Source organism: Gallinula chloropus, assembly GCF_964237585.1.
Source record: "Gallinula chloropus genome assembly, chromosome: 1".
Taxonomy (NCBI): Eukaryota; Metazoa; Chordata; class Aves; order Gruiformes; family Rallidae; genus Gallinula; species Gallinula chloropus.
The window spans coordinates 206627914-206644410 of NC_140085.1; the positions used below are offsets into that span (position 1 = coordinate 206627914).

Consider the following 16497-nt stretch of genomic DNA (forward strand, 5'->3'; position numbering starts at 1 on the left):
TGGGAGGAAGTGTTGATCTGCTTGAGGGTAGGGAGGCTCTTCAAAGAGACCTGAACAGACTGGATCGATAGGCTGAGACCAACGGGATGAGCTTTAAATATTTCAAGTGCAGAGTCGTGCACATGGGCCATAATAACCCCGTGCAGCGCTACAGGCTTGGGGGAGACTGGCTGGAGAGCTGTCAGGCAGAGAAGGACCTGGGGGTGTTGGCTGACTGCAGGCTGAATAGGAGCCAGCAGTGTGCCCAGGCAGCCAAGAAGGCCAATGGCATCTTGGCTTGTATCAAAACCAGTGTGGCCAGTAGGTCTGGGGAGGTGATTGTGCCCCTGTACTTGGCATTGGTGAGGCCACACCTCAAGTTCTGTGTGCAGTTCTGGGCTCCTCACCATAAGGACATTGAGGTCCTTGAGCAAGTGCAGAGAAGGGCAACCAGGCTGGTGAAGGGGCTGGAGGGCAAATCCTATGAGGAGCAGTTGTGGGAGCTGGGGCTGTTTAGTCTAGAGAAGAGGAGGCTGAGGGGAGACCTTCTCACCACCTACAACTACTTGAAGGGAGGTTGTAGAGAGGTGGGAGATGTTCTCTTCAGCCAGGTGACAGTAGATAGAACAAGGGGAAATGGCACAAAGTTGCCCCAGGGCAGGTTCAGATTAGATGTTAAGAAAAAATTCACAAGAAATTCACTGAAAGAGTTGTCAGGGCCTGGAACAGGCTGCCCAGGGAGAGAGTCACCACCCCTGGATGTGTTTGAAAAAAGGGCAGATCAGGTACATAGGGATATGGTTTAACATAGGATGGGAATGGTTGGACTTGATGATCATAAATGTCTTTACCAACATTGTGATTCTGTGTGTAAAATAAAAGTCCTGCTCCCAAGCTGCTCTCCACAGAACCACAGAATGGATGAGGTTGGAAGTGACCTCTGGAGATTATCTTTCCCACCCCACTGCTCAAGCAGGATCACCTACAGCCAGTTGCCCAGGACCACATCTAGACAGCTTTTGAACATCTAAGGAAAGAGACTCCACAAGATCTCCAAGCAACCTGTGCCTGCACCTGGTCACCCTCATGGTGTCTAGCACTTTCTTGAGCTTTCCAAATTGATTTAAATTCCTGCTTTTACAGAAATTCTTTGTACTTTCTTCAGTCAAAAGACAAGAGACAATGAACACAAGCATAGTACATCTGGAACTCAATTTTTCACTTTATTTCTTTACTGTGAAGTTGGTCAAACACTAGAATGGGTTTGCCCAGAGAAGCTGCAGAATGTTCATCCTCGAAAATATTCAAAACCTAAGTGGAAAAGGCCTTGAGCAACCTGCTGTGATTTGAATATATTATTTCAGTTGGAAGGGACCTACAACAATTATATAGTCCAACTGCCTGACCAATTCAAAGCTGAGCAAAAATTTCAGCATTAAGGGCACTGTCTAAAATGCCTCAAATACTGACTGGCTTGGGGCATCAGTGACCTCTCTACATGACTCTTGAGTACACAGACTGGACTAGATCATCAGAATACCTCTTTCAACCTCAAATTATTATGTTGCTATGTTGTCCTCAAAGCTGCAATGTCTTTGGCAATAGCCATCTCCATATTCCATCCCCTCCATTCTCTCTTCACGTGCTGCTGATGAAACATCACTAGCTGATATGCAAGGACTATTGCAACACAGTAACTCAGCAAGGACTTGATGCCTCACTACTGCCCAGATCACAGTTTTAAGCCAAGAACAGATAATAGCTTTGACAGGTGAATATTAAGACACTACAGTTAATTGGAACTGCAAATCTTCTCTCACCTTCTTCAGTATAGTTCTGCAAAGCTACTCTACTTTGGGAAACCTGCACTGCTGACATTATGCTGTATATTGTTCAGGAAGTGTTTTTATGATGTGTTTTGTTACTTTTCTGGGAACTCTCCTGGTGATAGGGGGCAAAGCAGGAATAATTGTATTAGAATAAATACAAAAGCTATGTGCTCACTCATTGCACATGACTGGTTCAAAGCATATGCTGGGAAATCATCTGAACATTTGTCTACTGAAAAGGAGCATCTTAAGTATTTGAATCTGTGTTGTACACAAGCACTCGTGTTCACAGGCTGTCATCATAACTGAGCAAAACCCAAAATTTGTGAACTAACATATTCAGTAATGACAGTTTTACTGGTTCTACATCTTCCTGCCTTGCTAGCAAAGCTATTTTTCTAGAAAGAGGGAGAGACTTCACTGTCACAAGAAGGAAGTAAACAGACAAAACCAAGTTCTTAGCCAGGATTTTTAAACACCAAAAACATTTTCAGAAATATTTATTTCAATACTTTACCACAATCCTTTGAAATTATTTTTTTTAACTTGCTAGAAAATTCTCAAGCTTAGTTACACTAATGAGTGAGCTGCTACTTTTAGATTTTCAAACCAAAGAGAAGAGGCATATGACTTCTAAAGAAACAAATTATTCCATGGCTCTCATTTCTTTGAAGATATCATATCATATCAAAAAATGGGTTTGGGTTGGAAGGGACCTTAGAGATAATCTTGTTCCAACCCCCTGCTATTGGCAAGGACACCTCCCACTAGGGGTGGCCCAAAGGCCCATCCAACCTGGCCTTGAACACTGCCAGGGAGGGGCAGCCACAGCTTCTCTGGGCAGCCTGTGCCAGGGCCTCACCACCCTCACAGGGAATAATTTCTTCCTTATATCTGATCTGAATCTCCCCTCCTCCAGCTTATAGGCATTCCCCCTCGTCCCATTGTTACATGCTCTTGCAAAAAGCCCCTCCCCAGCTTTCCTACAGTCCTCCTTCAGGTACTGATGATGCTTCTGTGTTACTTATTTAGTGAAAATACATTTGTCCACAATACATTGCTATAGATTCATCTACATGTACATGATTGTCTAATTTTGTACATTGCTGCTGCAATGCTTCTCTTGCTGCCAAAACATGCCAGAAACATGGCTTCAGTCATGTAAAGAGGCAGAAATATAACCTTGGTGTTTAGTTTTCCTAACCACCTTGATGAGTAACTGATTCAAAAAAAGGTTTATGCTAAACAGCAATAGCAACACTTTAGTTTCTACATTTTCTGTCCACACTAGCTCCCTGACCCCCCTTCTCCAATATATTTTATTTACACTATACTTTATGAGTATTTTCAGGAAAACATCATCATTTAAGCGTACAAAAAATAAATCAAGAACTGAAGAAAAGGAGCGAGTATCAAAGAATTTTAGTGATTTCTATATTATTTTGAGCTTCCTTTATCAGAAGTAAGCCTCCTGGAACATTAGATCATTTTGGAGTACTTTGGAAATTTACTGAATTTAATTTGTGCAGATGGTTGTGGACAGGACAGGAAATAGGTCTTTAGAAACCCATGGTTATAACCCAGCTTTGTTATTTAAAATCTAAATTATGATCTCTAAACTTTACCAGCAAAACATCCACTCTTAAGTAACATTAAATCCACATTATCACTTAATATTTTAAAGTTTACATACAGCAGATGATGCAAAAACATCTGTAGTCTCACTCACCGCTGAGGGAGAAGCCTATCATTGGCTAGGTAGCCTAGTTTATGTATCTCCTTACTATAATCTCCATACTTGGACTGGACAGCATAAGAGGCCAGAAGAACTGCTGTTTCTGGTGGGCAATATATTTCATCATTTAAGATGGCTTCTTTGACTTGCAGGAAGAAAAGTCTCTGAGTTATTTCCTGAATTAATTCTTCAGATACGTCCTCTGGAAAAAACTTGGCCCTGAACTTAAACTGCAAAGGATTTTCTTTCCTTACATCTTGCTGTGTTACCTGAGAGAGAAGAAAAATAAGAGCAAGCAGTAAATAGCATATTAAACATAACTAATCCAGTATTAAATGAACTCTTCAGCTCCTCTACACTGAGACCCAGTGTTTCCTGAACAAGCCCACTGTGGAACTTAAAGGTTCTGAATCAAGTATGGCAATTTGGATAAATCACACAATTCTGAACTACTCAAGGGCTGCTTAAGAGAGTTTTGTGGTAGGCTTCTGTGAATTTGGATTTATCACAATAAAGACCTGGAAAAAAACCTGCAACCAATGACAAATTGCAGGAAGTAACAAATCCAGGTTTAACAAGGTTTCTTTAGCAAAAACTACAGCACTTTAATACAAGTTTAAAGTTGTATTCTTTTGAAAGTCTTTGAACTAAATAATTGTGCTTTGTTCCTGGGGAAAAAAATAAATTCATTAATCTGATTAATTTTTAGAATGGTTAAGCTTTATAATTGTCATTAAGAGATCTGATGCAGTCATTTTAAATTTTAAGTGAGCATCTATTTCAAATTTCAACAAAACCTGATTATAACTAAAGCAAAACCATTCAAAATTAAACTACTTTAAACATCAATAATCCAGCAACTGTTAAAAGGTACATTTGTAATTAAATTTCATACATCTCAATCCTTCTATTCCTTTATTACACATTTAATTTGATGTGAACTAGTTGTCCCCTCTCCAGAGCTTCTTCACAACACATGATAGGATTCATCTGTTTGCTTACAAATGGAAGGCAGTGTAAATACCACACAACATTTCAGGTGGCAATTTCAAAAGTTTCTCTCATGTTTCCTTATTTTCCATCTGATTCTGATTTACACACAGTATTTCACTTTAATCTCACCAATGAACAATTAGTTGTGCTTCTGCCATAAAATGTGTAGGTCACAGAATAGAAGTGCAAATAACATCTTATCTGCATTTAACACAAATACTTAAATAGCAAATTACAAGTTAGAGCCAGTTTATGAGGATGCATTTAAGAACCAAACATTCCAAGATTAAAAAAAAAAAAAAGCCTTCAAAGCTAAAGAAATTATCACACACTTGATGCTCCTGAAGTGCTCCAGCAACTTAACCTAAACACTTTCAGGGAGCAACCTTTTACATATTTTTCACAATTGATGCACTAAATCCTGTAGTCTCAACCCATTAGAGGCAAGCCATTAGGGGTAGCAAAGAATCTGTAGCAGTCTAATATGTATGGCCTATGAAACAAGATGCAGGTATGAGGTTCTAGAACACAGCTTTGGTGGTTAGCAGGTTTAATTCACTGGATCTACCACAGAGAAGAAAGAATGATTATATAAATGCAGAGAGCGAGACCTGCTCCTTTTTAAAAACTTCCCAATTTACCTCCGAATACTGAAGGTAAAAAAGGTAATCTTCATTAAGTTCACCTCAAAAAAAAAAAAATCTTTATTCTAAGCACTGTCATTAATAACTCGACAGCCAACACTAAAATAAAAGTGCCATTCAAACTCGCACAGAATTTAAGTAAAAGGACCTGGTTCCCAATAGCTGGGAAATACAAGGTGCTTGGTGTTACCTAAAACAAAAATTATCTTACAATCTACCTATCTGATATCTAAGCAGTTTAGGAACCTATTATGGGTGCCTTGTTTACAATCTATAGCTGTACACACGCAAATATCCCTGATGCTCAAATACTCAACACACCCCAGAGCTGTAAAACATTTACCCTACTAAATTTTGCTACATGAAAACAGGACAAACCTATACATTTAAGTCTTCCTAATGCATGCAGCACCAAGGTACTGGAAATACAGGAAACACTATCTCCTTCTCAAATTAAATCTTGATGCAGCTTTGCATATTCTTTTGTAACTGACTAAACTTAACACTCTATTTTGTCATTTAAAGCAAATGAAAAGCAACTTCTCAGCTATACTTGAAGCCTCACCAACATTAAAGCAGCAAGCCTTAATAAAGGATGTTTCAAACTGTACTCTTGCCTAGATGTTACAGAACTGTTACCTTTTTATTTAGCTTCAGCCAAGTTGAGTAGCCTTTGCTGTCCACATACTGCAGCCCAAAAAACCAGACTTCACGAAGGCCAACAGTTTTCACCACCTAAAGACAAATGATCCATAATCATCAGGAATCACCACAACAGGAAATTTATGGTAATTACACTACAGAAACCATCTCAAACTGAAACATAATCAGGTTTTACAAGAACTAGAAAAGATTAAAACATCAGGTCAAGGGAAGCATTTGCCCCAGAGTTCTAAAACTCAAAGCCTGTGTTGCCAAACTACCAACGAGAGCACACAGCTTACTGCCTATACCCAACTCAGCACCCATGGAATGCAAGGTAGCAAGCAGGACCATGATACTGAGCAGGTCTGTGACCTACAGACAAGAAAGTCCACTTCAACAAAGGACAACTGGTGAAACTATAACAAAGAGCAATACTTGTGCACAAGTATAATGTCATGAGGATGAACCACCTTCAAATATTTTTGTGATCTTCTAAGAGTTAATGATAAAAGGGATAAGGATGACCTGGCTCAAACTATACATGGATTTTTTGCACTTTTATCACTAAGGGTTACTGAAGAAACAAAACTGTCCTTGAGTAGAGGAAAAGCCCTTTAATGGATATACTAGCTTAAAAAAAACCCCACACCAATCAAACAAAAAACCCACAACAAAAAAGCAGCCCAAAAAATGTTTTCATAACAGACTTGTAGCATAATACCTAGGGAAGTCCCCCAGGACTTCATATGGGGTCAGCAAATAAGGATAAAAACTGATGCAACAGAATCTGCTGTAGAAAACCTTCCATAAAGAGCTGTGAATGTACAGTAAAAGGAAGATGAGCTTCAATAAAAGGTGATATTTAATAAAAACAAAATGCCATATATAAAATACAATTTAATCAGGCAAACAAAGTTCTAGTTGTAAAGGAAAAATACAACAAAGGTTTTTTTTTTTTTTTTTTTTTACTATACTCATCTGTGGTATTCCCAAATCTCTAATACTACATATGGACTGGTCACATCAACTGAAAGGATGCTGCAAGCACTGGAAATGTTTCAGAAATGTTAAAAAGAATGATCAGGGATACTGAACATTTTCTGCACAGATAAGACAAGAATTAAGACTTCTGACAGAGAAATGAAAACAAATAATATTATACAGGTCTAAAATCTGCACTCCATGTAGAAGGAAAAGAGGGAACAATTATTATATATCATAATGCAAACAACAGAATCAACAGAATTTACTAGATATCAGGCCAAAGCAAAGAAAAAGAAGCACTTTTATTACATAGAGTATAGTGAAACTGTGGAACTCTTAGAAGTCTTTCATGTGTGGATTCAATAAGCAATTAATTGGAAAGGCACCGCAATGATTTCAAGTAACTGTAAACTCTGGCTCCAAAAGATCCAGGGTGGCAGTACTTACTTATGTTCTCAGGTTGGACCATGCTGGCAAGCTGGTTTACTGAGGGCTGTTTTATGAAAGCATTCTGATGTGTCAAGTAAATACAATTTGACACACAGATCCTCCTCCATTTTAAAGTGGTACTATTGGCTTGCAAAATTAAGACTTCGAAAATTAGAAAGTGTCATGTGATAGCTGTGCAAATTTACTTCTGATGCTTTGCATATTTTTATTATCATCAACTTCATCATTCAACTGCACCTTTTGCTTCCACCTTCAAGCTCCAAAGTATGGCATGTGCAATGTTCATGGTTCCAACCTGATTCCTTTTGTGAACAAATGTTTTCTCTAGAATTCCTACACCATTTCTATCAGAGTATAAGAAACGTTAAAAACATGTTTACGTTACTTCTATGATCCTGGATTGCATTAAATTTTGTGTTGCACCACAGAAATTTTAGACCTGCTCCTTCTTTTGACATGGATCTTCTACATGATGCTGTTCAAACTACTTCTGGCTTGATCAGATGACTGAGAACACTCCTTACTTCACAGCTGTCCAAGTGGAGCTTTTGTACCTGGATCAGCTCTCTGAGCTACAGAAGTCACTAAGAACTGCAGATACTCAGCAGCCCTGCCCATAAGGCATAAGGAGACAAGTGCTTATGCTCTCCTCAAAGCATTTTGCTCTCACCTGCTCACTACAGCCATTCCACTGAGACGCACATTATTTACATACAGAAAACTTGTCTACTGCAACGCAGAGTTGCACCTGCTTGCAAAGCCACATTAAAACCAACTTACACATGAGGCTATTTTACTTCAGACTCCACAAATAAGGAAAGAGCAATATCTATCACTGGTCCTCAGCTCAAAGGAAAGAGAAACAATCCTGAAACTTATGTACTAAGATAATACAAGTGCTCACAAACTGCAGTAGCTGGCTGTAAGTGCAGACTGAGAATCTCAGGTGTTTGATTCTGGCTCAAGAGATTCACTAAGTGGCTTCAGGCAAGTCTTCATCACATGGAAAGCAGGTTTATCTACTATAACACCCTACAACTTGCCTATCAATGGGCAATACAAACTTCTTCAAGAAAAATAACTAGAGCAACAGACCTGTTTTGGCAAATCAAACATACACATGAAGGTAATTTCATTGAGTCACCCTCCTAAAGATGGTAAGGGAGGCTTCTGAGATACACCCTACTGTCCTTCCCAGATAGCGTGACATAAATGAGACAATCTTCCCATACTTTCTGAATAACTGCACTGAACCAGAAGTACTGATGCTCAGTGATAAAACCTTATTGAGAACAACAAAACAACCCACCACCATTACTACCTGTGTGTGGGATTGCACCCACCACAGGGTTCTTCCTCTCCTACAAAACCCACCAATGCTAAATTGGTTGTCTAGAGAAGGACAGATCCCCTCTTGCAGATTCTGACAATGAGCAGGATAGAGATGACTAAAAATAAATTTGTTAAAACAGCTTCTGAAAAAGAAAAACATTTAAAGAGATGGGTTTGTGCAATAAATGAGAATTATACCAAGTTTCACAATGGAAGAGAAAAGAGAAAGCCACAGATCTCAAATGCTGAATTCTTATCTGCCAGCAGATTAAGATGATGAAAACACACAGAAATGTAAAACAAATCAAATCCAGAAAACGCCAATTAAAAGTTTAAAAGATGATGGAAAAATGGACATGTTGTCCACCAAAAGCATAAAGGAGCACTAGACAACAAAAATTCACAGACAGTTTATTTTCTGCAAGCAGTAACCAACAAATCTACTGTCACTTCCACCAATTCTGCATAAATAACTAGTTACCTTTCTATAAACAGCATAATTTTTGTCTGAAAATTTCACACTAGCTTTGCAATACAGCTTAGCTCTTGATGTTACTCTGTGGAACTTGCATATGAATTTAAGATCAGGCTGAAAACACTTATCTCCTGACACACAACCATGCTGGTTGATTTTGCTTGACCTAATAATTTTTCAATTTAAAATTCCAGAAGCAGATTGCAAAAGCTTGTGAGATGTCAAAAGCCACACAGTGAACTGAGGAAAAAAGAACATGGAAAAGTACACAGAGCTGTGTCTTTGTTCTCTGTTTGTGAGTGCCCCAATTTGGATGAACATGATTACCTGGGCACAAGACAGAATGTCACCCCCCACCCAATACTGCATGGCAGAAGATAAGATAGCAAAAGCTGGCAAAAGAGAAGTTGACAGGTTGAGGCTTCTGCACCCTTGAACATTGCATGTTGTATTTGATGGCAATGCTGGTTAGACAAAAAGCTGGACAACACCTTTCTTCAAGAAGCATTTATGAGAATCACCAAATTTATGGCTATGTAGAGGCTGAAGAAATACTGCTACTCATGCTAAGAGAAAGGGGGTGGGGGGTTAGAAGCGTTGGGTCAAACAGCAGTTTCAAACAAAAACTACAAACAAAATTTCTTTCCTCTAAAAGAAAAAAGGTTAGTGTTAAAAAAAAATAGACATTCCTCTCCTTTCAACTTACTAAAAGACAAACAGGGCCACAAAAATGATCAGAGGGCTGGAACACCTCTCCTATGAAGACAGGCTGAGAGAGTTGGACTTGTTCAGCCTGAAGAAGAGAAGGTTCTGGGGGCACCTTCTAGTGGCCTTCCAGTGCCTATAGAAGCTGGGGAAGAACTGATCACGAGGACATGTAGCAGCAGGACAAGAGGTAACTGTTTTAAACTGGATATTAAGAAAAAAGTCTTCAGTATGAGGGTGGTAGATCACTGGAACAGGTTACCCAGAGACACAGTGAAGGCTCCATCCCTGTAGATATTCAAGGTCAGGCTTGACGGGGCTCTGAGCAGCCTGCTCTAATGAAGATGTCCCTGCTTACTGCAGGGGTGTTGGACTAGATGACCTTTAAAGGTCCCTTCCAAACTTACGTATTTTATGATTCTATTCTATAAATTAATTGACCTTTAACAGTCAATTAAAAGTTTAAGAACTCTTAAAGAACTCTTTAATACCCATCGTTACATACTTAAAGCATCTACAGTGGAGTGGACAGAAACATCAGTTCTACCAAACATTCTTGATACAGTTGAATTGGTTTTGAAAAGTAATTTCTAATATTTCTGCATTTTTAACTAAATGCACACATCTTGGATCTGCAGAACACAACCTATGTATTGGTTTCTCAAGGATAAAACAAAATGAGACATTGACAAGCTACTAATCTTAGCATTTTCTACAACACCCCACAACTTAGATCAAAAACCTGTTTCAAGATTCTGATGGCTAATCCCACAAAATGAATAATCCTTTTTAAGAAATCATTTATTTATCCATTTGACTGCTGTGTGGCAGACACACTGTCAAGTCAAAGTGTATTTGTGATGGGTCTGCAATCAGTAAGTACATTAAAGCCATCATTTGCACTCCTCCACTTAGTCTATTTTTTCTTTAACTTAAATTTAAATCTGGATCATAGGACATTTCTAAGATTTGGGAAGTGACAAAGTATTGACAGCTTACATTCTTGGGGAAAAAAGTTAGCTTTCCTTAATAAACTTTTCCTGTTACATTTATAGTGGAGGCTATATACATTTGTTATAGCTCTAATTCTTACAATTAAACTGCAGTTGCAAATACAATGTTACTAGACATAAAGAATACTAATAATTTCAAAGCATGTCTACATGCATGACTCAACCAAAGCCTCTCTGTTAACCTATTTACACAGAGCTGCCTGTAAATGTAATCCATTCCATAAGAAGTAATTAGGAAGTTCAAATTGAGAGCATAGCTTAGATAACATAAGGAAAAACTTAATCTATACATGAGAATACCTCTGCTTTCTCAAACTCTAGCCTCAATATCCAGTGGTGTAATACGTTTGCACACATACATTCACAGAGATGCATGTAAGTTACCTGATCAAAGAGCTGCTTGCCTGTTGTATTGGGCTGGATGGCAAATTCCAACTCAGCATCCATTGTGGTTACTCTGACATTGATCTACAGAAAATAAAGAAATATTTGAATCATACTGGAACAGTGTAAAGCTTCTATACACTGTGATTAGCCTGTAAGAAACAATATATGGTAAGTAAATTCAACTATTTTAATAATCTTGTATATACACAGAACACAGCAGATATAAAAATGGAGAATTTTAATCTGCAAAAACCCTCATTTTTATGTAGTATAAAAGTATATTCAGGATAATGTTTAACACTAAGTTTGAAGGTCAAACCAGGGAACAAAGTTCAAAATCAACTTACTGGGATAGGCGACGTGACTACTTAACACTCAAAAGAACAATGGAACATTGAGCTACTGAGCACTATCTTCTAGAGAGCTTCCTAAATGCATGCAAAAGTTCCTAGTCATACACATTACCATTTTAAGCTATTCATACCTAGCAATATAAAAAGACAAGCAACCTCATGCCTTACTATTTCTAAAATGAAGAGGTTCAGCGGTCTGAAAGTATATAGGACTTGAGCTTGTAGACCTCAGGATACATTATCAGGAGATTTCACATCAATGGAAGGGGGAACCATACAAGTTCATACCCCTTAATGCTGACCCCATCCAATGCCCTTACTACAAGGCTGAAAAACCACTACTAGTCAATGAACCAATTTCTCCTGAAATACGGGACCATTTTCCAGATGACTCCTGACAGTCACTGGTTTTATCTGTTGTAAAACAAGCAATCGAATATTCCCAGAGATACCTGGATGCCTACCTTACTTGGAAGTATAAGTCTGTTCCAATACCTCTTAAACTGGTACACAGATAAGTGATTTTTCATAAAACAGAGTACTAAACACACAGTACTGCCTTCTCACTGTTAAAATGGTCCTCCAATCCTACTGCCAGAACACCAAATTGCATTTGTCTTTAATGAACAGGAATATAAAGTGTTAAAAGGACAAATCTACTTTGCTACAAGTGCAAAAGAAAAAAAAATAACCCAGAAATGTAAAACTTAAGGCATCCACATAGATTCTAACTTGTGCCTCTAATATAAAATATGGAACAGGAATAAATTAGGACTTGTATTACAGGTTCTTACACCACTTGTTCTATGCTGTGTAAACTATTAAACTTGATCCATGCCTGTGTAAACTCTGCTAACGATTTCCCTAATTTTGCCACCAGGTGGAATAGTTTGAGAAGTGAGAGTCTGGAAATGTCTCTGTAGGATAGAATGCAAAGGAAATCAAGGTGTCAAAAAGAAAATCAGATAGAAGATAGTCCCTGTGCAAGGGATTAGGCATGTTCACTCCTTTCTTTAGTGTCATGGCAAACAACTTTGGGCATGAGCCGGATACACAAAGACAGGAGTAGCTGGAGTGAGAGGACCTCTCGGTTATAGACCTGCAAACAAGGAAGATAGCAGGGGCTTAGCAAACTTTTTTGTGCATGTGCAAACACTGATAAAGAACAAGAGTTGAAGGCTTTGGAGTGAAAGATCTTATGGGTTTTTTCAATAAAAGTTCACTAATTAGAGGGTATGAGTTCAGAGGAGAGAAAACAGGTTTTCCATAGATTCTCTCACTCTGCCCATTTCAAGAGAAAAACCTGCTTACTCTCTAACAGAACAACCCATTTTAAATAGCAGGTCTAACTTTTTGCCAGTTGCACTGGTTTGGGGGGCACTTTAATTACATGAAGTTAATTTTTTTAGACAGCTTTTAAATTTTAAAAATTAAGTCTGCTTTAAGACAGCTACAAGTATGCAAGTTACAAGGGATAAGGCTAAAACGTAACTTCGTTAAATGCCAAAGCACTCTTGTTATGTAACAACAGCAGTGCCAGAACAAGAGGCATCACAAAAGATCTACAAAGCACAGCAAGTTCAACTAATTCCAGCAGACTTTAGAGCTGCAGCAGAATGTCTTACATAAATATCTCTGTAACAAATGTCATCTTCTACAAACACAAGAATTATTACCTGAAAGCCCGTATCCCTCACAAGAATTCAAATACTCAACCAGTAAAATCATAAACATAATACAGAGGCAAACTCAAGACAGCTTTTAGATTGTGGTTGCTTCTGGATGTTGCTACCTCAATTAAATGCAGAGTGCTGTAAGAACACACAGCCACTGTATCTGCAATAAATACAAATCTTAGGACAACCATGCATGCATGCATTACAGTAACTGCTTAAGTCTTCAGCAATTGTGTCTTTGAACTCCTGTTTAAGGGATCACCCAACTACTGATTAATATTTACACTTTCAGTTCTACGAAGCAAGCAACAAATTAAGCAATAGCATTTTAAAACACTGCCTTTTATGATACGAGTTATTTAAGAGACCTACGAAAGTATCACTACACTGGATCATTTTCTTTCTGAAAATACTTGGACTGGCTTAGATTTTTGGCATATAAATACTGAGCTTTTACAACCTTGTTTCACAGCTTCAGCTATTTCTGGGCATGGAAAATAAGCAAGTTACTTCTGGCAAAACCTGAGACTGAGACCAGAAGGTTTATTTCTTTAATCCAAACCTCCATCGCACAGCACATCAACAAAATCAAACCTCTGGTGTCAGTCGTGTCATCTGTAAAATAAAACTAATTAACTACATCAAGAAGAGTCACAGGGGAAGTTTCAACACTATAAATAAAGCAGGGAACTGAGAAAATAGAGGCAGAGAAAGAAGGCCCAGCAGATGCAGCAATGGACTGTCACTCATGTAATCTACTGCTGGGTACCCAGCTCCTTTGAAGCAGCACTCCTAGTGTGACATTGGTGACAGGGGGAAATTATCTGAACCACACATTATGAAGACAGACACTAATCTGAACATGATTACTCTGCACTGACTTTACCACATGAATACAGAAACAGGAAGGAGCTCTTGCAATGGTTACAAGAGAAACGTACAAAGGTTTCCTGCAGCAAGTGTTAGAAGGCTACCACTACTCATACCACAAAACCCATTCAGGTCTGCTTTTAAATCTCACCAGATTTACACATCTTCCTTCAAACTTCAGAAACTATGACAAAGCAGTAGGCAAGACTCAGCTAATTAATTCAGCTGCTCAGTCGTGAAACAAATCCCGTTCAGCCATGCACAGACTCAGGGTAAGAGCTGCAGTAAGTTCCATTTGGTGTGTCCATATGGAATTCTGACTGAACTCTGAGTAGATGCCTTTTAAGAATCCTACTCTGGTAAGTTAATTAAGAAACTCTCTAGGTGGTTCTGCAATTCACAGCAGTATGCCTGAGCAAACATCTTCTTTATTTTAAGATTAAAAAGTGGCTGTACCACAAACATTATTTTTGGTGGCACGGTCTAACAATTTATATCACTTATCACTGACCTAGAGAGCTCTATGGAAATAGTAAATACTAAAACATCATGGTGATCACATCTGGGAAATAACTTTAAAATGCTACTGTAGGCTTAGTAACTGGGTAACTCAAGACTTTGTGAATCCTCTGACAAGGATGCGGTAAGAGACCCTCCCATCACCACCTCCACAGTGACAGAACTGACACCCAGCAACACAGCAGTCCTAGACCTGCCCCCCTTGCATCCAGGACCACAAATCACCAACTTGGGCTACTGTGATGTACACAGTAATCAAAAAAAAAAAAAATGCCACCAAATGACCAAATAACTCCAGCGTTCCAACCCATGGAGCTATAAATGGTTTTAATTCAGAGCATACAAAACCCTGCTCCCACTTTAGATACGTGAGAATACTGATGTCCGCTCAGTAAAGCTAGGACAAGAAGTGCACTCCTGCACAGGGAACAAGGTGGCATTTAAAAAAACCCAACAACAGAGACCCACAACCGATTGGCAAAATGTTAATTTCTTTAGGGTTTGCTCTTTCTGGTAGAATTCCATCCTGAATATATTGCCTTTACACACCTATATGTTAAATTACATAAGCCAAGCATCTAGACAAGCGCAGGCTGTATTAAAATGGCTATAATGGAGAAGATAAAAGGGCAGGCTAATGAATTATTTTCATTTTAAAAAAAATTCTAGGCGGAAGAAAATGCTTAGCATGAAGTTTTGTTCAGCTGGCTACCTTTAGGAGTTCATTTTATAAACAAAGCTGCTGTAAGAGGGAACAAAGAACACAGTGAAGTTTAACACAGCATAGAAAAAAAGTCTGCAGCACATTTAGGAAAACATTACTGCAAAGCTCTATTTCAGAGCACTGAATCTACATTTAGAGTATCAATACCTACCTTACAGCTTGAAACTATTCATCTTGGTTCATTTGCCTACATTGACCACTATAAACAAGTGACCAGGGGAAGAAACCTTTCACCATAAAAGGATCACCAAGCATTTGGAAAAAATTAATACAAAGAGTATAGTTATTCCTTGTTTCTGACAAAACTGCTCTGTCCCAATATCTGGGTACATATACATACTTTTAAATCTATTTCCAATTATTATTTTGGAAAAGTTTATGCTTGCAATAGTTACCTTCTTCATCTTATAGAATCCCAGACTGGTTTGGATTGGAAGGGGCCTCAAAGATCCTCTAGTTCCATCCCCCTGCCATGGGCAGGGACACCCTCCACCAGCCCAGGCAGCCCAAAGCCCCATCTAACCCAGCCTTGAACACTACCAGGGAGGGGGTAGACACAGCTTCTCTGGGCAGCCTGTGGCAGGGCCTCACTGCCTTCACAGGGAAGAATTTCTTCCTTATATCTAATCTAAATCTCCCCTCCTCAAGATTACAGCCATTCCCCCTCATCCTATCACTACATGCCCTTCTAAAAAGTCCTTCCCCAGCTTTCTTGTAGGCCCCTTCAGGCACTGGAAAGCTGCTCTAAGGTGCTCCCAGAGTCTTTTCATCTCCATGCTGAAGAAGCCCAACTCTCTGCCTGTCTTCACAGAAGAGGTGCTTCAGCCTGCTGGTCACTTTCATAGACCTCCTCTGGACCCACACCAGCAGCTCCATGTCTTTCCTGTACTGGGGAGCCCCACATCTGGATACAGTGCTCCAGGTGGGGTCTCACCAGAGCAGAGGGGCAGAATCATCTCCCTCAACCTGCTGGCCACACTGGTTTTGATGCAGCCCAGGATAATGGGTGACTTCCTGGGCTGCAATTGCATGTTGCTGCTCATGTTGAGATTTGCATCAATCAACACCCTCAAGTCCTCCTCCAGAAGGCTGCTCTCAATCCCTTCATCCTCCAGCCTGTACCAATACCAGGGGTTACCCCAACACAAATGCAGGGCCTTGTACTTGGCCTGAATCCCATGAGG

General features: G+C 39.1%; 1 protein-coding gene across 2 annotated transcripts in view; it reads right to left on the reverse strand.

Annotated features, from left to right (window-relative positions):
• The window catches only part of RDX (radixin), a 42037-nt gene that overhangs the window by 13078 nt on the left and 12462 nt on the right, over positions 1–16497 (reverse strand). Inside the window, exons 3-5 of one of the 2 annotated variants that reach the window (XM_084279244.1) lie at positions 11169–11252; positions 5820–5915; positions 3538–3812 (exon numbers count right to left, since the gene is read on the reverse strand). In XM_084279244.1, coding sequence (XP_084135370.1) covers positions 3538–3812; positions 5820–5915; positions 11169–11252 — 455 coding nt within the window. Of the gene's footprint in view, positions 1–3537; positions 3813–5819; positions 5916–11168; positions 11253–16497 lie in introns of those variants that run through there. The other variant, XM_084279245.1, reaches the window with a different exon arrangement.